This window comes from Schistocerca cancellata, chromosome 9 (genome assembly GCF_023864275.1).
Source record: "Schistocerca cancellata isolate TAMUIC-IGC-003103 chromosome 9, iqSchCanc2.1, whole genome shotgun sequence".
NCBI classification, from domain to species: Eukaryota; Metazoa; Arthropoda; class Insecta; order Orthoptera; family Acrididae; genus Schistocerca; species Schistocerca cancellata.
The window spans coordinates 507230805-507255033 of NC_064634.1; the positions used below are offsets into that span (position 1 = coordinate 507230805).

Below are 24229 nucleotides of genomic sequence, written 5' to 3' on the forward strand. Positions count from 1 at the left end.
GAGCCGTCACAAAAGCAACAATATAAACTTCTGTAGATTTGAACAGTCAAAGGCTGCTCAGCGTGAGATTAATTCAGATTGCGTTATCCACTTTTTTTTAGGGCCGGAGTACTTGACTCGCTTTTGCCACCAGGATCCTTGTCCATTGTGGTCTTAAACCACCTGTGAGTTGTTAACGATATTCTGTCATAACGTGTTATGCATAAATTATGTTAGTCTTTGTTTTTTGGGAAAATAAATGTTGTCAGTAAACTAGATTTTGCATACATTCTCAATCATTTTTATATAGCCCACAAACAGGTTGACTTTCATTGAGGCGTCCCATGCCAGATTAACTTTCATTCTGGCGTCCCATGCAGGATAACTTTCAATATAGGTCGGTATTATCATTCCAATATTGTAGCTGCCGCTCTATGAAGAATGTTCCGTGCCAATATTACTCACCTCACTCATCTAAGTACACAAAATCTCTGTAGATGCATGCATGCTGAGGAGATTAGCACTCCTAATTGCTGCATAACACATGCGAGCCTGTAATCCTTGTTTTGTCACTACATGAGACTGAGTGAGTGCTGTATGCGAAGGATATAGTGGAAACATGAAGTCTGGAAACAATTAATTGTCCTACTGCGTTGCATCAGAAATCATGAGAGCAGACTCATGTAGTGATGCAGTTGATGGAAGCTCAAAGTCTGGAAACAGTTCTCTATGTTGACTTGATTCCCACTCCAATGTGTACAGAGCTGTGAACACAATGCAATTACGCTATCCCATGTGTTGGGTTCCCAGGCAGACGCCCCTGCGCTGTCTCACTCTCACTAAACCGACACCGAATGCATGATGTGTGGTGGCAGCGCTCTGGGGCAGTTTCTGATATTTTTAATTTTAATTAATTAATTTCATAAGCGTTTAGTCAAATAAAAAGCATACTGCTCTAATGTCATGAGATCCGTTTTTCACAATAGCGTTTTTCTGTCATCTGCCATTTTTAAGCAGTTGTGTTTTTTTTATTATTTTCAAGCAGCAAGGCTGTAGGGTAATTGTCGATTCCGTATTCTGTAAAAATTTAGCAAATTCTTCCTGCAGGATAATAAAAATATAAATAAATGGACATTATTCCCAAGACACGTCCTTCCTCTCCAGCAGCTCAGCACAAAGTCTTTTCCTATCAATTCCCAAGTGGGGAAGGGGAGGGGTTGGTGAGGGGAGAGTCGAAGTGATGGAAGGGAGGGGAAGGGGGTGGAGGGGTTGTGACGTTGCCACATCTACCCCCATGAAGAGGAGGTGGGGGGACCATCCAGGGAAAACCGCCATTTTGAATAAAATTGTCACCAATGCAGACTGGTGTCACTTTACCTTTCTACCGCTACCGCTCTCCTTTGCAGACTCACAGTACTTTCTCAGTATCCTGTCAATGAACAAAAATCGGCCACATGCAATACCTGTGAATGAATCCACATGACTGTTGTGCTGATATCCTTGTAAATTGTTAGCATCAGTTGTACAAGCTGATAGTACATTTTTACATATTTTTAAATGCATAGTTTTTGTTTTTGATTATTTATAGCAATATGGTAACATTTGCACAACTATTAAATCTTGTCCAGATCTGAATATCTGTGCAGTTCTTGTGTCGTATAGAACTTCATTCTGGATACCTGTATCTGCAACATTTGAGGTTATGAATATTGTGATACCATGTCATTAATGTACAACATACACAGCAACGGGTACAAGACACTTTGGTGGGGGACACCGGAAGTTACCTGAAATTCTGTCGATGACTCATCATTCACCGTGTCAGTCCCCAATTTTCGTTTTGTATCCCACATGATGGTACTTTAGTTAACAACAGTATGTATGATGCCTAGAAAATGTTAAGATAAACTACTACACTTAGCAGCCTTGTTCTGTTGCTTTTAGGGTGTCATGTGAGACAATCGTGAGATGTACCTTGTTGGCTTGCCTTTTTTGATAACTGTGGTGGTTGGTTCAGGTGAGGTCATAGACATTGTCATTCAATGAATATACTAAACCATGAGAAATATATATTTGCTGATCTAGTGATGTATCAACTGTACATTATGCATACAAAATCTAGGTCATTTACGCTAAACCAACTCTTATATATGTATTAAATAAAGGTTTAAACCTGTGGCTGATGATGCCCCAATTTAAGTACATAATACAAGGTGTCCATAAAGTCCATTTACAATTTCAAAATTTTATTACAATGGCAGTTGTTGAAGTATTTTAACAAAACTCCTTTTATTGTAATCACTGTTTACTAAAGTTTCTATATATACTAAAATTTTGTGTTTCAGATACACTGATGATGGAAGGAACTGAACCTCTACAAAATGGCAACTCTTCAACAGGAGGCACAATGTGTGTCCTGGTTTATTGAGACAAAATCGAATGTTCTGACTCAACGAAACTTCAGAACAAAGTATGGAAGAGATCCACCATCGTGCCCTTCAATCCGAGCATAGCACAAAAAATTTATGGAGACAGGTACAGTGTAGGATAAAGGGAGGAGCGAGTGATCAAGAAAATCCGAGGAAAACATCGATCGCATTTTAAACGTCTTCACTCGTTCACTTACGAAGTCCATTCGCACTGCTGCCAGACAGTTGCAACTACAACGTTCAACTGTGCATAAGGTCCTCCACAAGAACTTACGGTTGTATACTTACAAAGCGCAACTGTCACAGACACTTGAGACAAATGACTAGCCGAAACGGACACTCAACATGCTGGAACGCCATTCGGAGGATGAAGCATTCCACAAGCGAGTTTGTTTCAGTGAGGAGACAACTTTTCATGTTTCTGGTATAGTAAACAGACACAATGTGAGAATGTAGGGATCTGAACATTTCCATGTGACTAGGGAGCTTCACTGCGATAGTCCAAAAGTGAATGTGTGGTGTGGAATCATGTGCAACTGAATAATTGGTCCATTTTTCTTCAAAGAGTCAACAGTTACTGCAGATGTTTACCTCGACCTTCTGACCGAACATGAAACGCCACAGCTGATTGACTTACAACGAACTATCATTTTCCAGCAAGATGGTGCACCATCACATTGGGGACTGCATATTCGTCGGTTCCTCAATGAAACATTTGCAGGCAGATTGATTGGCAGGGATGGGCCAATTCCTTGGCCACCGCGTTCTCCAGATATCACTCCCTTGGACTTCTTTTTATGGGGGTACGTAAAAGATATCGTGTATCAAACACAGATGCTGGACATTGCTGACTTGAAGCAAAGGATTCGTAATGCTACTACCCACATTGATCACGCTATGCTACAGCGAACATGGCAAGAAATCGAGTATTGTCTTGCTGTCCTTCGTGCAACTAAAGGTGCCCATACAGAGGTCTATTAAACACTGTCGAAAAAACCTTTATAAATACTGATTACAATAAAAATATGTTATTAAAATATTTCATCAACTGCCGTTGTAATAAAATTTTGAAGTTGTAAAGGGACTTTATGGACACCCTGTACTATTGCTGCATCGCCGTACTGGAGTATGGAAGGCTCACTGCCTGTTCCTATTGTTACTTGCATAGACGCACTAGAGCTTAATACATACAAAAATCATGAAAAAAAATTCCACTATAAGGTTAAAAAGGAAGTCAGAGAATTCGCATAATTACATCAATAAGGATATCAACAATTCAATCAATTAACGTAAATTTACTTGATTTATGGAGCAAAATATAGAACTTTGGTCCTGTACTTATGTTATTTTAATTACAACGTCAGGTGCGCCATTCTGCTTGACATGTGTTTCATTTCATGTGTAGCATTGTGTAATATGTATGACTGTGTTGTATTCATAGTTGACAATCGGTTTCCTAATTAAGTCCAACTCTTTTTCTTTTGTTAGTTGTAGTTTGATGACAAAGAAGACGCAACGCTATCAAGGTGATACTGGTATTATCCTCACTTTTCGCATTTACTGTTTTTCATTTATGACTCCGTTACTGCATCTGGTTACTGGTTCAGTCTTTCTTACTGTAAAAAAATGGACCTTCGATACTTATGTAACTGAAAAATTACTTTTTTGTTGAGAATCTGTCACAAACAAGGTTGTATTACATTGCCATCATGTAACAACTTAAAGGATAGGCTGCATGTACTGCCCTGTAGACAGCTGCTAATGATAGTATTTTATCGCTCATTTTAGCGAACTGCAAACTTCTTTTCAACTTGCCATTTTTAAAATAATATTAATACTACTGGCTTGCATACCTTCGAGGTGGAGTAGCGTTTCAGTGTCGTGTACTACGCTCAGTTTTCTGATCGGATTGCCCAGACAAATTGTCAGTTCTGTTTTACATTTCCCACGTGCCGTATTTTCTGTGGACTGCAGCCTGTGGCGGCTGTTGTGCCTGTCCGACAATGGTTCCTATGCGGCGTGTTACATGGCAGCCCCTACAGACACCCTGATTACGTGACACGGAGCTGACAGAAATGTACTGAAAGTGGACAGAACAAAAATGTGGAAAGAAGGAAGATCGTCTGTAACATCCTGTAATGTGGGACTCAATATCTGTGTAGCTTGACACATGGTAATAAATCCTAACAGCAGCATTAAAGTTGTGTGGAGACTGAATTAATTAGGATAAGCACAACCGCATGTTACAGGTCCTGTACGGGCCTTTCTGGATACAGAAAATGTTCGAATGCTGCCCTGGCCAGCACATTCTCCAGATCTCTCACCAACTGAAAATGTCTGGTCTATGGTGGCCGAGCAACTGGCTCGTCACAATGCGCCAGTCACTACTCTTGATGAACTGTGGTATCGTGTTGAAGCTGCATGAGCAGCTGTACCTGTAGATGCCATCCAAGCTCTGTTTGACTCAATGCCCAAGGCCGTTATTACGGCCAGAGGTGGTTGTTCTGGTTACTGATTTCTCAGGATCTATGCACCCAAATTGTGTGAAACTGTAATCACATGTCACTTCTAGTATAATATGTTTGTCCAATGAATACCCATTTATCATCTGCATTTCCTCTTAGTGTACCAATTTTAATGGCCAGTAGTGTACAAATAAACTGATAATACCATTTTAGATGATAAGCACATAACACTGTGAGAATATAAACCCAATGTCATATTCTAATTGAATACATTACCTACTGAACCGCCTGTATTGCGGACCCATGAGTAAATTTAGTCTGGAATTAGGACTTATGTGGTGTGAATATTGAAAATAATATCACACTGTAATTGCAGACACAAGTTATTGCACTATCTGCATGCCAGAAAAAGAAGTAAATTCAGTCTTACATATGAACTGAAGACACATCATAACTATAGAAATTACGTGGCAGTAATCTGTGTAAGGTGAAATTTACAGTAGTTCATATAGCAGCAGTCACGTTCCTATGAAGTACTTTTCACTAATTAAACATTGCAGAAAACTTATGTTTATTAGTAATAGTACATTTTTCGATTTTTGTTAGAGTTTTTATGAAATGAAGTGTGCCTTTTGTTATTTACATTAGTTTATAGACATGTAATATATCACTCTTGTGTGATGTTACTAGTGCAGTTATATGTACTACGTTGACACAGGTACAATGAATAACTGCATAATTATTGTATTCTTAAACTAAAAAAAAAAACAAAAAATCGTGTAGTGATGTTCTTTTCAGACTTATTTTTCGGACTGCTAGCTTCATCTTAGGATGTCTATCAGCTGGTGATGGTTCTTCTCCCTGGCGAGGTCGAGTGCCGTCTTGCCTTCATTATTTCTGGCCCTCCGGTCGGCCCCTGCCAGCAGCAGTGCAGTCGCCGCCTGCGCGTGGCCATTGAATGCCGCATCGTGCAGTGGCGTCCACCCGCCCTCACTCCAGGCGTTGGGGTCGGCGGAGGACGCCGTCAGCAGCCGCACCACTGCTGCGTGGCCGTTCCAGGCAGCCCTGTGCAGAGGCGTGTTCCCACGGGACGTCCTGGCACCCATTTCTGCGCCAGCCTCTACCAAACACCTCGCAGCCTCGACGTGTCCCTCTGCTGCTGCATAATGCAGGGCGGTTCTCCTGGTGCTGTCCTCTTCTCTCGCCCCCACATCCGCCCCTGCTGCAAGCAGTGTCCGCACATCATCCACGGTCCCCTGTTTAGCTGCCTTGATTAGTCTCCTGTCCTTCTCTTTTGCAGAAAGGCTCCTGCACAAAACAACGGGGTTATCACTCGTCTGTCCAAACACACTGAAGAAAACATACAACTACAGGGTGAAAAGTATTTAAACCGACAAACTCTGGGAGGTTGTAGGGGATATCAAAACAAATATTTTTCCCTAATGTCATTTTTTCCTACGAGGATTATTTAAACCAGTGGAGGCCATATTACGCTCTTCAGTTGTTAGAGGTCATATTACCATCTTCAGTTGTAGGCAACTGCTTTCCACCAGTGTAGTAGTGCATTGTCTCTGTTTACTAATGGAGCGATACACCTGGAGCGAGTACACTGATATGGTTGGTGCGTACTACGTAGCGCACCACAACGGACGAGCTGCACATTGGGTTGATCAATAACCATATCCTAATTGCCGTATCCCGCATCATACAACCTGTACTGCTGTCTACCAATGTCTGCGTGAGACCGGGTCATTTAGCAGATTACCTGGACGGGGTCGCCGTCGCACGGTAAGAACGCTGCAATTTGAGGAAGCTGTCTTGCAGCATGTGGAGCAGGATCCTTCAATCAGCCCTTGTGCAATTGCACGTAACATGGGGATGAATCAGACGAATGTAAGAACAGTCCTTCAAGAGAAATTGTTATGTCCATTTCACTTCACAGCGTGTCCACAACCTGGAACCAGTTGACTATCCACCCAGAGCACAGTTTTAGCAGTGGTATTTTAGCAGTGGTACTTCGAACAGTGTGAAATGCATCCTACATTTCCATCCTCTGTGTTGTTTAGCGATGAAGTAACGTTCGGGCGTGATGGAGTCTTCAACATGCACAATTCGCATGTTTGGAGTGAGGATAACCCACATTCCACAGTTACTAGCGCTCATCAAGTGCGGTTCTCTTCATTAATGTGTGGGTCAGTATTGTTGGGGACTGTTTAATTAGGCCGTAACCTGGGCCATTAAATGGGAGGCACTATTACAGTTTTCTAGCCAGAGTATTGCCAGACTTGCTGGAAGACGTCCCGCTCCCTACAAGACAATGCATGTGGTTCCAACATGACGGGGCGCCAGCACGTTTCAGTCGTCGTGTGAGTCAGTTCCTGGACTGACGGTTCCCAGAAACGTGGATTGGCGGAGGTGGTCCTGTACCATGGCCTGCTGGATCCCCAGATATGTCCCCTCTGGACTTTTTTGTGTGGGGAGAGATGCGCAACCTTTTTTACGCAACCCCTGTTGCATCAGAAGAGGATCTGGTTGCCCGGATAGTAGCAGCAGCAGGAAAAATTCAGAATACTATGGGGGTTTTGCCCGTGTTGGACAGAACATGATCCGATGGTGTAGCCTTTGTTTACATGTCAATGGAGGCATTTTTGAAAATCTACTGTAATTGAAATTGGGTTGTGTTAATGTGTTGTCTCTTGGTCCTAAAAAAATGGAAAAGTGTTTGTTGGTTTAATTTGCCGCCAGAGAAATCTTCCTCTACTGGTTCAAATACTCCGCATAGGAAAAAATGACATTAGGGAAAAATATTTGTTTTGATGTCCCCTACAACCTCCAGAGTTTGTCGGTTTAAATACTTTTCACCCTATATAACTGTGAACTGTTCCAACAACCATCTGCCCAGTGACAACCAACGAATCTATTGTAAATTTTCTTCCTTCTATGACGCAAAATGTTGGAAGTTCTCTGTATATTAAAGGACATATGCACAGCTGTACCATCCTCTCAAAAGTTTTCACCCAGTATCCTTTAAATATTCCTATATTCTGTCTCTCAATGAAATCCGTTAACCCAAGCTACGACATAAAATATGCTTCATGCAATCAATACTAGTTCTTTGTGTAAACCCTTCTCATGCTTGCAAATGTGACACACAAAAGTAAACATTTCTCTAGGTATTTAAAGAAAATTTCCGGTCATCTCAGAATAAAAGTTACTCAGTGGATTCAAAAATTCCATCACACAGTCTCGTCAGAGAAATTTACTGTCTCTCAGTACACGATTAAGTGGAAATATTTCTTATATAGCAATGACACTAACGTAATACCCCTGCCCTACACACAACCACACTTTCTGGTGTATGCACACATGCACCCTTGCACACAGATAAAGGTGTTTCCATGAAAACCAGCATCCATGCATGCACACAAGCACGCACGCGCACACACACACACACACACACACACACACACACACACACACACACCTTTAACAGCTTTCAAAATACATTGCTGCAATGTGTGTGAATGCAACAGCAAAACTGACGGGTTAAGTGAGTAATAGAATGTTTTATTCACTCTTACAGATTATCATTCAAAATACTGCTTCAATCAAATCTTGGCTTGTTGAACAGACTGAAGATTTCAGTCACTAATGTACATACTGAGAAACACTCTGTTTCGTTTCCAAGCGACAGCCTCATTACAATAAGCCTAACAGACAAAACTTGCATTCTGATACTACACACTGTGTACTTCCTCTGCTCGAGGATAAAATGATGCAAATTCTCCGTAGACTAAATATAATTTAGAACACAGTCATTGTATTAATCTGCCAAGTGACTTATTACTACTGATAAATACAATATCCATCAATCGATCAAGTACTCATCTTTTTCTGTAGCTATTATGCATACATACAGTTTATAAATTCGCTGTCTGTACTCGAAGTCCTATAGTTTATTTATTCAAAATTGATATTAGTTTAGTAACAAGTATGTGAAACGCTTCTTGATGTTTTCTGTCGAATGGCGAGAACAGAAGACGTTAATTCTCAACTACTCTTCGTCAGCCAATGGCCTGAATATCACTTTGACCCCATAGTGCTTTCCTAGGCCCGGTGCTGGTGAAGGCATGCGCCTTTGAGTGCCTCTAATCTGTATGCCGATTCATACATATCCATAGTCGTAAATGGAGTACTAGCAGTGGTGCTACTAAGTTTTAAGCCACATGGTTTATCGTTTAGCACAGTCTGTTCCCTGTGTGTGAGTAACAAGATGTAACATCTGTTTTCTTTGGGATCTTTAACTACTGATTATTTCCTTACATAAGGATAAGGTAAAGTTTCAACTTCGTACCTTATCTACTTTATGTTTCTGCATCTGGCAGTCATTATTGTGTCTCCTGACTACATTAGTTTCCCTACATACGTATCGATTCAGTTACTGCACCTCCTGGAGTAGTTGTATGTTATCTTGTTGCTGAGATTTTCTGACATAAGTCCTTGAAGAGTGCCACTTTTATGAGCGTGAGCAATTTAACTCATTTCCACTGAATTGCTCGCCTATTTTCATTCTCTTTTAGGTCTTGGTGTTCTGAACTGTATATTGACGTCCACTGAAATGCAGAGGTACTGCGACTAATGGTTTGTTGCCTCTTAGAATGTAGCTGAGTCACTCTGTTTATGATGAGCTCTTATCTAGACATATATTTGTGTTTATACTTATATGCACACAGTGTGCTTTTAGACGTAATAACCCTGAGAAATATTTAACCCATTGTAATGAAATTTCGGTAATACATGAAGGGCTTATTTCAGTAGTGGTACAAGTCTTTTTTGTTCATTCTGAGAGACAGAGTCTTAAAGTTAAAAGAGCGCTGAAATATCTGCAGTTGAGATACCAGAAATATTAAGTATATGTCCCAACTGCAGATTTTTCAGCGCTCTTATAACTTTAAGACTCTGTATCTCAGAATGAACAAAAATGGACTTGTACCACTATTGAAATAAGCCCTTCACATGTGTCTCGGTAATATATTTAAGTAATTGTCATCGCAAGATCATAGGATAATGTTAGTGCCAGGTAAGCCATTGCAAATGGGAAAATCAGGTACATTAATAACCTGTGTAGCAGCCAGAACGTTCAATGGAAGCATGCAAACGTGCTTGCATTGTGTTGTGCAGGTGCCGGATCTTGGTTTGTGGGATGGAGTTCCTGGTCGGCCAATACAGGAACGGTTAATGCTGGCTGTGGTGATATTCGCTTTTTTTGACTTCATTAAAATAGCAAATAGTTAATACTTTCATCCAGAAGGCAAATACTTGTTTATAAATAATGATTAAGGTATAATAAGGCGTCGCATAGCGACGGTGGAATTTTCTAAATAATGTAATTCGTCGTCTTTGGGCGGCAATATAAACAGAAAAATACGGATAGATATGCGATCCTTCACTATTTTGTTCACTGGAGAACAAATGAAGCCTTGAGCGCTAAAGACTTGTACTGTTTTTCTTAAGTAATACGGACGCAGATTTGTGGTGGTCTGATCTAATTTTTTACTAAATAAATAAAAACGTGTTCCGTCGAAGTTTGAGTGAAGTGTAAGAAGAACTGTTATAACTTATCGTGACGACGCACGAGCGACTCAAGAGGACAATGGCTATATAAAAGAGCGCTCAATGGACACGAAACGGACATAAAAATCTACCCTCAATGCAGTACTAAGCTTAAGGTACGATATATGTTCTAATTATAATAAATATTTGTTCTGGGAATACTGAATCATTTAGCAGTGCTCCTTCCTATCATCTCCCCAGTACTATTTTCATTTTAATTATGCATTTTGCTAAGATTACAGACACCAAGATCAGCAGTCCAATGTGCATGTTACATTGATACAAAGAAAACTGTTTTATCGTCTTCTTGCATCAGATTTAATATTGAATTTCCCTTTTGTGTGATGTTACAGTTGTTTTTGCGCCCTTAAGAACTTTCTGGTCCCTTAGGAAATTGTTTTGTCATAACAATAACTTCACAACCTGGTATGATCGTATCTACGATCATGAAGTAATTAGAAAGACGTTAATGCAATTTCTTAATCAATAGCACGCTAGCTGTGACTGCTCCAAGCCACGCGAAACTGCAAGTAAAAACTATTCACATTTCATAATACAATATTTTATGACAATGGTCAATCCATGATTCTTACGCCAATTGTGATCGATAAAACAGTAAGAGAAATCTCAAATTCCAACTTTTCCATTGAATAACAACATCACTTTTATTTTGTTACATCACACTGTGGATGACGCTGGAGCTGTTCTCCGATAATGTCACCATGATCTCGGGGTAGCGTCTTTGTCCTTGGGGTAAGTCCCTCTAGATCCTTGAGCACCATGAACTCTACCCCACCTTCCATATACACCTCCCGGCCCCCACATGGTTCCTCTATGACCTGATTCCTTTCCCCAATCTTCTCCTTTTCCTCGAACATATATGAGTCCTCTACACCTCCTGCCGACTTGGTCCCCCCTCCCCATCCCCTGGTTGCTCCTCTCTTCTCGAACCCCAGCCCACTGCTGTGCCTTCAACATTGTGTCCCCCCTCCCTCCACCTCTACACCCTTCATCTCCTTTTCCAAGGAGGTTTCCGTCAACTCCCCCTCCCGGATGATGCTCTCTCTCTCTCTCTCTCTCTCTCTCTCTCTCTCTCTCACTCACTCCCTCTCTCTCTCTCTCTCTCTCTCTCTCTCTCTCTATGTATCCCTCTTATCAACTATGATCCTCACCTTTCCCTCTGTCATTTCCCCAGGCTCCCTCTCCCTCCCTCCGTCCTGTTTCTTCCCTGCCTACCTTGTCTTTGACTCCATTCTCTCTCCCAAGTCCTTTTCTTTCCCCTCAACTGCCTTCCCCACTCCTTCTCTCATCTGCTCTGCCCCCCCTTTTCTGTGCCTTCTCCCACCATTGGCATCTGTCCAGGTCCCCGACTCACCCATATGCTGTTGTACTCTATAGTTCAGTTTTCCATGAGTGTCCCCTTGAGGATGCAACGAGTGTTGCGAACAGCCATCATATTGTCGCTAGGTGTGTTTTTAACTGCTGTGAACAGGAACCAGACTGTCCTGTGTTGTTTAATTGTGCCTATCTATTTATGTTTTAATCAGCATCGCCGGCCGGAGTGGCCAAGCGGTTCTAGGCGCTTTAATCTGGAACCGCGCAACCGCTACGGTCGCAGGATCGAATCCTGCGTCGGACTTGGATGTGTGTGAAGTCCTTAGGTTAGTTAGGTTTAAGTGGTTCAAAGTTCTAGGGGCTGATGACCGCAGCAGTTAAATCCCATAGCGCTCAGAGCCATTTGAACCATTAATCAGCATCACTGACCCTTTGTTTTTATATTTTCTTCACACCTCTTCCGCCATGTTTCAGTTTTAACAGTCGCCATTTTATTGTCTGCTTTTATTTTTATGATATCTCCTAATTCTGTTTTCTATTTTTTCTGTAGGCTGCAGAGGGGCGTATTGTACTGCTGCCAGCCCCCCCCTCCCTGCCACCCCTTTGGAGGAGAATCGAAATCCAATAAAGAAAAAAAAGCAGCCTCCCAGGTCATTCAGGTTGGAGCCCTGACAGTGTTTACTTGTGAGCACATGCGTGTTGTTCATTACAGTCACGAGTGTTGCTCAGCATTGTCTAGTTGTAGTGTGAGTCGTCATCGATTTGTCGTTCACTGAGTAAGGCAGCTTCGTTATTTTGAATTCATTATTTTGTATTCATCATGCTGAACAGGGTATAGACAGGCGACAGGCATTCATGCCGATAGCCTGCCACCAGCAACCTGACTACATCAGTCAGGCTGGGGCTAAACATGAATAGGGCCAAGGACAGGAATCCATGGCTAGGCAACTATTCCATTTCCCCTTTGCATGGCAATGTGACACCGGCCACTCAACAGCCATCGTGGCGAGCTGCCGGCTGTGCAGATACTGACACCACCCAATGGGCTAAGGACTGAGCGCATCTGCTTCCCGCCACAAGTCACTGATAACCACTGAGAGCGATACTGATTCACATGAACCCTGTACACAGTATCGTGTGAGGGACCGATCGTCCTCTTCGTCGTCTATTCCCTTGGCTGCCTGGTGATAGACCTCTCAACTACAGATAGTCAAGCCATGTTGGCCCCCAGCATTATTACAACCAACCATCATGCAGACGCCTTGCCAGGTGATGCTTCATCTCCACCATCTCGTCGCCCCTACGGTGCTATCTGGGGATTCTGACCCTGTTGGTCCCCTCCACTGTCGACACTCTAAATGGTCTTCCACTCACGCCCGTCACTGCGGCCATGATTCAGATTCCGATGCCTCTGCACCTGCAGCAGCGACACCTGTTGCTCCCAAGGACCAGGACATGGGTCCCCATCCTGACCCCACTTCTCAGAATCCGCCTCCACCACCACTAAAGAAGGAGAAGATCGCTCATATCATTGTTTACAATCCCACAAACTACATGAAACTGAATATTGAACTGCAATGCCTTATTGCAACCCAACTGCATGCAGTATACCAGGAAGACACGTCAAGTACCTGCTTGACACCGTAAATGATTATCTCCAAGTCCTCAACTTTGTAAAGTCGAGAGCTTTGGACTACTGCACTCAGGCTTCTGGTGACAAAAGAACAAAAAACGTCATCAAAGACCTTCCTTGCGGAGTTACAGAGACAGATGTCAGGGTGGATTATTTCGTCTCAATTTCCTGGACCCTTTAGTCCACCAATACAACAAGAGGGACCCTGAGACCCGGAAATTTATTCCTACGCCCACCCATGTTTATTCGGAGGAAGGGCTTCGAAAGCATTTTCTATATCAGGTATCTCCTGTGCACCAAGGTGCGTATTGAATCATATGAAGGCTGCAAAGGCCCCTCTATCTGCCATAGCTATCAACATTTAGTCCACACCAGCAATTACTGATCACTGCCTTTTCGTTGTGCCAAGTGTGCTGGCTTGTCTCCGTCAGAGGATTGCAGCTTCCCGGCCTCAGAAAAACCCACGTGTTCCCGCTGTTTGGGCACTTCTCAGGATCTCCACCACCTGGCTCCCTGGAAGGTTTGTCCTATATACCAGAAAGCTATGAAGTCTTCCTGCTCTCCACAAAGGAAACAAAGCATCATGCACCGCACCTATTTCCCCATCTCCAGCGTGAATTCTGCCACTGGCTCGCCAACTGGAAAACACAACAATGGGAGGACAAGATGTCTGCCTTCCTCCTCCAACATAAATCCAAATGGGCTCTTGTCCGAGTCCTGCAGTGCTCCACAGTAAAGAACAACCATCCCATCCACAGTGTTGATGGCTTAACTTATGATGCCCTCCATGTGGTAGAAACTCTGGCTGATGAAATTGAGGCCCAAACCCAGTCGCTAGTCCAACCTCACGCCTGATAACCTACAAGATGCACACGATATTCTAGCGGCCATTGCCGCCTTAAGACAAAGACCACGTCAACCTGTCCCTCAATTTACATCCACAGGGCAAATCCAGCGGATCCTCTAGTGGAAGCAGGGACGGCTCCAGGTTTAGATGGTATTTTAAAGGAACACCTCCATCGGCTCCCTCACAAGCCACTGGTCTTGTTTACCAGTATGAAGAACTGCTGTCTCACAACTGGCGTCTTTCCCCCACAGTGGAAGTGGGCCAAAATCTTTGCCATTCCCAAGCCCACAAATGATCCTGCAGTCCCTTACTAACAATAGGCCCATTAGCCTTCTGAATTCCATGGTCAAGGTTCTCAAATCTTTGGTCCTTCATCACATTTCCCAGTCTCTGGTGGCAGCTGGGACAATCTATCCACAACAAATGGTTCAAATGGCTCTGAGCACTATAGGACTTAACATCTATGACTGAAGCGACTAGAACTGCACGGCCACACCGGTCAGCTCCCATCCACAACAGTTTGGATTCACTTCCCACCTGTCGGCCAAACTCTAAGTCCTTTGGATCACAAAACATGTCAGCAAGGGCTTTAACTCCACCACGTCGACGTCAGATTTTTTCCTGTACCTGCAAAACGCATATGATAAGATCTGACAGGACAATATTGTGTACAAAATGCTGACATAGACGACCATCCCCGACATCTATATGAAGATAGTGGATAATTTCCTCCAATATAAGACTTTCTTGGTTACTCAGCAAGGTCGACGCCCCAGCTTACGTCACATGTCGATTGGTACCCCTCAGGGCTCTGCGTTGTCTCCCACCCTTTTTAACATTTGTGTTAATGATATGCCAGTCCTCCCTTACTGCCGCCTGGCGCAATACGCCAATGATACAGCTCTCTTACCACCGGCCGCAACACAGACCAGCTTATTGGTCGCCTCCAGAGGGAGGTGGACCTGGTGTCGTCCCAACAAGATTGCCCTCAGTGCCGCCAAAACTACAGCCATCTACATCACTAAATAGCGCCCCATCCTCTGCCACAACATCACTATTGCACGCATCCAGGTCGTATGATTGCATGATACCAAATACCTAGGTGTCTGGATGGATAAGAAACTGTTCTGCCATCGCCATGCTGAATATGTAACGCAAAAGGGACTCAAGCTGATAAAAGCGTTGTACCAATGTTCAGCAGCAGGAAACTGAACCTCAACACAAAGCTCTGCCTGTACCAGATGGTCGTCCACCTTTCCCTCACCTATGGCTCCACTGCATCGGCTACGATTAGTGCCTCCTGGATGCAGACCCTCCAGCACCTGCAGAATAAGGTGCTTTGGTGGAGACTGCATGCTCTTACCCTCACAAAGGTGGTTACCATCCACGAGGAAATGGGCATGGCCACTCTCAAGACGTCCATGCGAGAGAAGGTGAGGCGTCTCTATATCAAAGTAGAAGCCCTATGTGACACAGTTGCTGGCTTACAAAACTTTGGCACAACGCCTCCCTGGCACTGGCACACACACCTTGTTCCTCTCACCATCCTTGAGGACTCCGATTCCGACCATGGTTAACATTAGCCTTCTTACAGCCACTCATGCAGCGTTAGTACTGACTCGACCACTCGATGGGTGCCGATCATCATAAACCGCCGATGTTGATACATAATGTTGTTCGTCGTTGTGTTAGCTCTCACCTGAAACCTGAACTACCACTGTCGGAAGGTGATATGGGACATCAAGTCCCATCGCCACACCTTCAACGTGCACTCCAGTGATGTCTTTAGAATGGCATCACAGTTGGGTGGAACAGTTTTACCATCCACCAACACAGTAAGACCGTGAGCAACCAGTGAAGCTGTATTCCAACTTCCCAGAAAAAAAAGCAGCCTCCAGTGGCAGACACTCACCTGAAAACGGCTGTACGGTTGCCAGCCGAAATATTGTGTCAAGAAGTCAACATGATCCGGCTGCAATCCCGAAACTTCACACAATACTTCGATATCAGTTGTGTAATAAGTCGTACGGCGTTTGAAAATAATAATGATGCAGATCTGTGCAAACACTGGTGCATGTTCTCCTCTGTAGTGAATAACTGTAGTTAATTTAACAGCATATGATAACCTTCAATTTGGTCGCTTTAGCTCTTCTTTATTCCCATTATTAATGGCTTACGATCGTTCCGTGAAAGCAGAATTGCCGTTCGGGACATATTTTACAGAAATATTTGGGAACTGTATTTTATAATTATTCACTTATTGTCATAGCTGTCAATTGACGATGCAATTTGGTGTAAGCATCGTTACATGTCCTCTTGTTATTGTGAATAACTGCGTTGTTAACTTTTGTTCGGATCTATTTTTCAGTTGTTTCGATTAACTGTGCTCTCTTCAGTGTCAGTCTCCTATGTAAGGTTATGTCACTGTAGCGACTACGATCGGACAATCGACTGCCGCGCTCGACAGAGGCTAAACATTACTTTTACAGGTATACCTCTGTTGTGGATCGGGCCTGTCTACACAGCTTGTGGTGTTTGTTCGCCATACTTGAGCCAGGCGGTCGGCAAAACATTTTGTGACGAGTTTTTGGATTTGATCTTTGACATTTGTGCCGACCACTTGTGTCGTGACTGCAGCACAACTCGGTGAGGATTAAGTTATCTATTCCTTAGGATACTGTAGATTTAGCGCAATTTTCTGGTCTGTTCAACTGCTGAAGACCTGAAGATGTTCACTGAACGAAATTAGTGGTAAAACGATAAATACAGCTGAGGTGGTTGTGATTAAGCATCATCATTAGTGTCAGCTTTGGTGCTCAACATCCTCAAGATTATTTTGTTCGGCGGCATTGGTTCAAATGGCTCTGAGCACTATGGTACTTAACATCTGAGGTCATCAGTCCCCTAGAACTACTTAAACCTAAGTAACCTAAGGACATCACATACATGCATGCCCGAGGCAGGATTCGAACCTGCGACCTTAGTGGTCGCGCGGTTCCAGACTTTAGCGCCTAGAACCGCTCGGCCACTGTTCAGCGGCATTATGCCAGACCCTAAGTAATAGCGACTTGTACACATACCATTTCACAGCACGGATACATGTAAGGGAACTCAATGGCAAACATCAGACAGTAGTTGCGGATATATACACGCACGCACACATACACACAAATGGCGAACATCGGTGAATGGCTGCTAACGCGCTTACCTGGTTTCTGGTGGTAGCTCTGAGAGCAGCCGACTGACTTGCACCACGTCTTCTGGCTGGGAGCGCACTGCGTCAGCCCAGCCCTGCGTCGCCATCACTGGAACCAGGTGGGCCTTCATGAAGTTAACGGCGGCCTTTGTGAGGCTGGCCCCGGAGTGCCTGACTGCGAGGACGGCTGTGGTCGCCGCATTCTCGACTGACAGCTGCGCGGCCACCTGGCGCTCGCAGTGAGCCTTCAGCACCAGCAAGCCGTACTTTTCTGCGGCCGCCAGCAGCTGGGCGGCCATGCCGGGCAGCTGGGGGGCCTGCAGCGTGTAGAGGTAGGCGACCAGCTGGCGCAGCGCCGCGCCCCCCACGTCTGGTATCGTGACCAGGCCGCTGCCGGCCTCCAGCGTCTCGTGCCGGAACATCGCGGCGAACACGGGACTCCTATCGGCCAGCACGGCCTTGTGCACCACGAGGCGTGTGTCGCCCGCCGCCAAAATCACCACGGCTCCGTCCCCCGCGTCTAGGAGGGCGCCCAGGTTCACAGCTGTGGTCTCCTTACATTCCTGAGTGGACTCCATTCCGGATGATTCTGAAACACCGCGTCACTAAGTAGTCCTTTGTCTTTAGACAGTATCCCCTACAATTGTACGATTTACTGGCAGATCTGTATCGAGGACAGCTCTAAATGTTATCAGTTGTACGTCAATAGCAGCAATGTAGTTTCCTTGCTGTGTCAGAACGATGCCATAGGTGAACAGCTGCAAATAATTAATAATACCAGATGGAAACCCAGTTCTAAGCAAAGAAGGGAAAGCCGAAAAGTGGAAGGACTATATAGAGGGTCTATACAAGGGCGATGTACTTGAGGACAATATTATGGAAATGGAAGAGGATGTAGATGAAGATGAAATGGGACATACGATACTGCGTGAAGAGTTTGACAGAGCACTGAAAGACCTGAGTCGAAACAAGGCCCCCGGAGTAGACAACATTCCATTGGAACTACTGACGGCCTCGGGAGAGCCAGTCCTGACAAAACTCTACCATCTGGTGAGCAAGATGTATGAGACAGGCGAAATACCCTCAGACTTCAAGAAGAATATAATAATTCCAATCCCAAAGAAGGCAGGTGTTGACAGATGTGAGAATTACCGAACAATCAGTTTAATAAGCCACAGCTGCAAAATACTAACACGAATTCTTTACAGACGAATGGAAAAACTAGTAGAAGCCGACCTTGGGGAAGATCAGTTTGGATTCCGTAGAAATACTGGAACACGTGAGGCAATACTGACCTTACGACTTATCTTAGAAGAAAGATTAAGGAAAGGCAAAGCTACGTTTCTAGCATTTGTAGACTTAGAGAAAGCTTTTGACAATGTTGACTGGAATACTCTCTTTCAAATTCTGAAGGTGGCAGGGGTAAATTACAGGGAGCGAAAAGCTATTTACAATTTGTACAGAAAGCAAATGGCAGTTATAAGAGTCGAGGGACATGAAAGGAAAGCAGTGGTTGGGAAGGGACTAAGACAGGGTTGTAGCCTCTCCCCAATGTTATTCAATCTGTATATTGAGCAAGCAGTAAAGGAAACAAAAGAAAAATTCGGAGTAGGTATTAAAATCCATGGAGAAGAAATAAAAACTTTGAGGTTCGCTGATGACATTGTGATTCTGTCAGAGACAGCAAAGGATTTGGAAGAGCAGTTGAACGGAATGGATGGTGTCTTGAAGGGAGCATATAAGATGAACATCAACAAAAGTAAAACGAGGATAATGGAATGTAGTCGAATTAAGTCGGGTGATGTTGAGGGTATTAGATTAGGAAATGAGACACTTAAAGTAGTAAAGGAGTTTTGCTATTTGGGGAGCAAAATAACTGATGATGGTCGAAGTAGAGAGGATATAAAATGTAAACTGGCAATGGCAAGGAAAGCGTTTCTGAAGAAGAGAAATTTGCTAACTTCGAGTATAGATTTAAGTGTTAGGAAGTCATTTCTGAAAGTATTTGTATGGAGTGTAGCCATGTATGGAAGTGAAACATGGACGATAAATAGTTTGGACAAGAAGAGAATAGAAGCTTTCGAAATGTGGTGCTACAGAAGAATGCTGAAGATTAGATGGGTAGATCACATAACTAATGAGGAGGTACTGAATAGGATTGGGGAGTAGAGGAGTTTGTGGCACAACTTGACCAGAACAAGGGATCGTTTGGTAGGACATGTTCTGAGGCATCAAGGGATCACCAATTTAGTATTGGAGGGCAGCGTGGAGGGTAAAAATCGTAGGGGGAGACCAAGAGATGAATACACTAAGCAGATTCAGAAGGATGTAGGTTGCAGTAGGTACTGGGAGATGAAGAAGCTTGCACAGGATAGAGTAGCATGGAGAGCTGCATCAAACCAGTCTCAGGACTGAAGACCACAACAACAACAACCATGTAAAGCAGTCCCTATTTGTTTCAGCACATATCATTCTCAGGACAAACTCAAAAAGCGAAGGAGACTTCGTTTCCTTAATATCTTTCTACAGTTATTTCCTTGATATGTCAGTGAAATGGGCATCTGGCATAATATTAACAAGGCCAGAATGCTCTACGATAGTACCTTATTCTGTGAGCCATGTTCCTGACTTCTCCAGTTGCTTAAGGAAACAAGGATGTTTTGAGAATGGAATCTGCAATACTCTGCTCTTACAAAGGTGGTTTGAAAAGTTCTCGGAACGGAATAGAAAAAAAGTACTTACATCACTGAAACGTTTATTTTTTTTTATTTTTTGATGTAGTCTCCTTGTAGATTAATGCACTTGGTCCAACGGTGTTCCAGTTCCTTGATCCCAACTCGAAAATGAGTTTCCTCCAGGCCTACAAAGTAGTTGTTAACTCCGGCTACCAGTTCTTCATTTGAAGTGAGTCTTCGTCCACCAAGAAAAATTGTAATTTTTGGGAACAGGTGGAAGTCTGACTGTGCCATGCCAGGTGAATAAGGTGGGTGTGGCAACAATTCATACCTCAGTTTGTGTAATTTTGCTATGCTGGTGGCACATGTCTGCTGGCGCGCGTCAAGAGTCGCGGCACCCATCTTACAGATCGTTTTTTCATTTCTAATTCTTCAGTTAATCAAGCGTTAGATATTTCATGCACTTTCAATAGGTGTCCTCCATGACCATTTTGTGCACTTTTGCATGGAGTAATGACACATCTTGGCCGACCACTTTTCGAACCATCATCTAGGCACTCCGGACCAAATTTAAATTCATTTGTTCACTTGGCAACAGTTAAATATGAAGAAGCAGAGTCCCCCAGTGTATTCTGTGAATCGGCATCAACGTCCTTTGCTTTCATACCTTTCTTTACGAAGTACTTAATCACCGCTCGAATTTCGATTTTTTCCATCTTCGAAAAAAACTAAGCGGGAACAACAACAGAGCCACGTCACCGCCACAGCTCTCTTCCAAGAGCACTGACGTGGCACGTGTTCACAGGCAACAGTCCAATGAGTATCATGTGAACAACTCGTTGCGCTACCACTGACCTCTAGTGGTGATTCCGAGAACTTTTCAAACCACCCTCGTAAAAGTTAGTCTTTCATGTTGTCATGAAGGTGTTAGTTAACACAGAGAATCAACCATAACCTAACAAAGACTGTGGTGCCTTTCCATCAAGCAAAACCTCCATGGAACAGGGGTAACCAGACTGCAACTCATTCTCAACATTCGTCACATAGTCCAACAGGACAATACGCAATCATACATAGGGCGATACATAAGAGCCAATCATAGAGAATATGCCCTTTTTTCGACTTATATATGTGATATGGTCTTCTAACTGATGTCACGCTACAACAGGTTTGGAAGTGGTACTGATAGGCGAGTACATAATTCATATTAATATAAGTTCTCAATTAGAAGCTCTGGTTCTCTTTCTCATACTCACTATCTAGAATATTTACATTAGACGGTCAGGGTTAAATCACCTTCAGTTTATTACAGTTCTCTTCTATCAACCAACCTCAGTCATTGAGGGATTCATTTTAGAAGAGGAATCTCATCTACCTCTGCAACACCCAAGAAACCAAGCCCAGGAGTAAACAATTTTCCTCCAAATTTCTTAAAGTTGGAGGAATGGAAATCAAAGTCAAGTTATACACTGTGCTGTGTAACGCATCTCTATCGGAAAGTTACCAACAGATTTTGAGGTGAATCTCTTAAAGAACTGATAGGCTCCATCGTTTCAAAGAGTTGACCCAATTTCTCAAAAAATCAGTTTGGTTTTGGAAAAAGTAATTATAGAGAAATGTAAGCAAAGGAACTTAACAACATACGTGAATGGTGACAAAGTTTGACAAACCAGTGTTCGAGTACATGTATGTAATGAGCCTCTGTATAACTTTGACTAATTTAGGAAGCAATATCACAGGAAGTGGAAGAGTCAAAGAAGACATACGAAGAATAACTTCCCAATAAAAAGAAGATATTAACATCTCAAGTGGTTGATTTGGGGGAGGGGGTGAAGTAACGAGGTCATCGGTCCCATCTGATTAGGAAAGGATGGGGAAGGAAGTTGGTCGTGCCCTTTCAAAGGAACCATCCCGGCATTTGCCTGAAGCGATTTAGGGAAAACACAGAAAATCAGGATGGCCAGACGCTGGTTTGGACCGTCGTCCTCCCGAATGTGAGTCCGGTGTGCTAACATCTGCGTCACCACGCTCGGTAAAGCTTAATGTAACTACCAATAAATCGGGAAAAGCGTTCCAAAAGCATATGTTTGGAGTGTGACGGTGTATGGCTGTACGAACTTGACTCTGGAGACAGAGGAAAGAAAAATACTGAATTTCATTGGGGTGTTGTGTTACAGGTGCATACTGGAATTCAGAAACGACTCTTTGGATGAAAAATGGCAGTCTTAAAGAGTGAGGACAAGAGGAGTTTATAGAATTCCGTTGTAAACTATTTTGAGGGATATCTATTGAGATGTGAGAAGTTCCTAAACGCAGTAACAGACAATAAATCACAGTTGTAGCATGCCGAGCGTATACGGGCGGTGTATTGCGTCAGCGCTGGCAGCAGGTGAGTGCGGGATGTTGTCTGTGTAACAAGGTCGACGCAGTTTCGCGAGACAGGTTCGCTTGTTGAAACAGCGAACTCAGTAGTACTGCACAGATTAGTGCAGCAAGGGTATGCCAGATATCCACACTGACAGCAGCAATGGCATTTTAGACTACAATAAGTTGGTGTCGTATAAGCACATCAGACACGTTGCTGCTGGCTATAGGCACGGGACATTTTTGTAACAAATTTGTTCTCAATGTTGCAGCCCCACCGGGTTTACTGGGCTGTGTCACACGAGATCACGATACGAACCTGCTAATGGAAGTCACCGGTTCGATGCCATGGCAGGGCAACAGTTGTAAGCACTATCTCCCCCCCCCCCCCCCCGATAGTGCCAGACCAACACCAGCAGCATGGCTCATAGCCACAGCTCCCTGTATTGTGGGTGCCATAATTTGGTGTCAGAATTTACATCAGCATCTTCAACCGACATGGAGTCTGAATCACGAGCTACTGTTGTCAACGAGGTGCAGTTAGCGAAGAACTGATTGGTTTGTGTTTTGGAGAGTGTAATAGACATGGACATGAGGCGTGACTGTCATCGTAATTTAAAGGCTACCTTGTTTAGGCCAGAGGAGCCGACTGACTTATCTGAGTTTGGGGGTAACTGTAGAGAGCAGTATTTGGTGTCAGTACGGTGCACACAACGTGACTTACGTGCGCATACTGCGCAATGCTTGTAGTCTGTGTCTCTAATCTGTTGCACATGTCGTCGATAGTGTCATATTGCAAGTCACTGTAGAGAGTCTAGGTGGCTCATGATACAACGTAAAGATTGAGTCTGTGATCAATTTATGGGAGTTGCGACTTCTTGTTGTACTAGTGTACGGGATGAGAGTACTAATATTGTTACGAAAGGTTGCACAGCTAACAGCTGATACCAGGCAGCTACATGGGCCGATGACAGCCAGGGAAGAACAGTTAGCATTGCTTCAGGTACCACAGTATGAGGTGGATCCAACTATGAAGGGTTTCCCCTACTGTGGAAAACCATCTGAGGATATGCTGTTGTTCGTAGAGGAACTTCAAACCTCGGCGGAGATGGGTGGTTGGACTGCAACTAGAGTGAGAAGCAAAAAGGTACGTGAGGTGTACAGAAGCATTAAATAATGCCGCAAGCTTCGAGCAGTTGGAGAAAGGGCTTTTGCAAAGCCACAAAAGAACAGAATAGTGCACGGTATTTTCGGGACCAGTTGAGCGCTATCGTGAAGAGTCATGGGGAAACTGCGGAGGATTTTGCTGATAGGACACGTATGACTTGAGGCAGAGTAATGAAGCACACACAGTTTTGTTGCAAGAAGATGGGCAGATGATGGTCGAAATTGATACATCAACAGGTTTATGAGATATACATGTTGTATTTTCTGCAAACACTGTTCCAGGGGACAGCCGGAGTGGTCCAGCGGTTCTAGGAGCTACAGTCTGGAACCGCACGACCGCTACGGTCGCAGGTTCGAATCCTACCTCGGGCATGGGTGTGTGTGATGTCCGTAGGTTATTTAGGTTTAAGCAGTTCTAAGTTCTAGGGGACTGATGACCTCAGATGTTAAGTCCCATGGCGCTCAGAGCCATTTGAACCATTTTAAACTGTTACAGGTGTAGACAGAAGGGGAATTCACAGAGGCA

At 43.7% G+C, this 24229-nt stretch overlaps 1 protein-coding gene across 2 annotated transcripts in view; it reads right to left on the minus strand.

Annotated features, from left to right (window-relative positions):
- Positions 1-5614: 5614 nt before the first annotated feature.
- The window catches only part of LOC126100979 (speckle-type POZ protein-like), a 49419-nt gene continuing 30804 nt past the window's right edge, over positions 5615-24229 (minus strand). For both annotated transcript variants that reach the window (XM_049911643.1, XM_049911642.1), the window contains exons 2-3: positions 17510-18086; positions 5615-6181 (exon numbers count right to left, since the gene is read on the minus strand). In XM_049911643.1, the coding sequence (XP_049767600.1) occupies positions 5695-6181; positions 17510-18075 (1053 nt within the window). In that variant the 5' untranslated portion in view covers positions 18076-18086 and the 3' untranslated portion in view covers positions 5615-5694. The remainder of the gene's footprint in view (positions 6182-17509; positions 18087-24229) is intronic.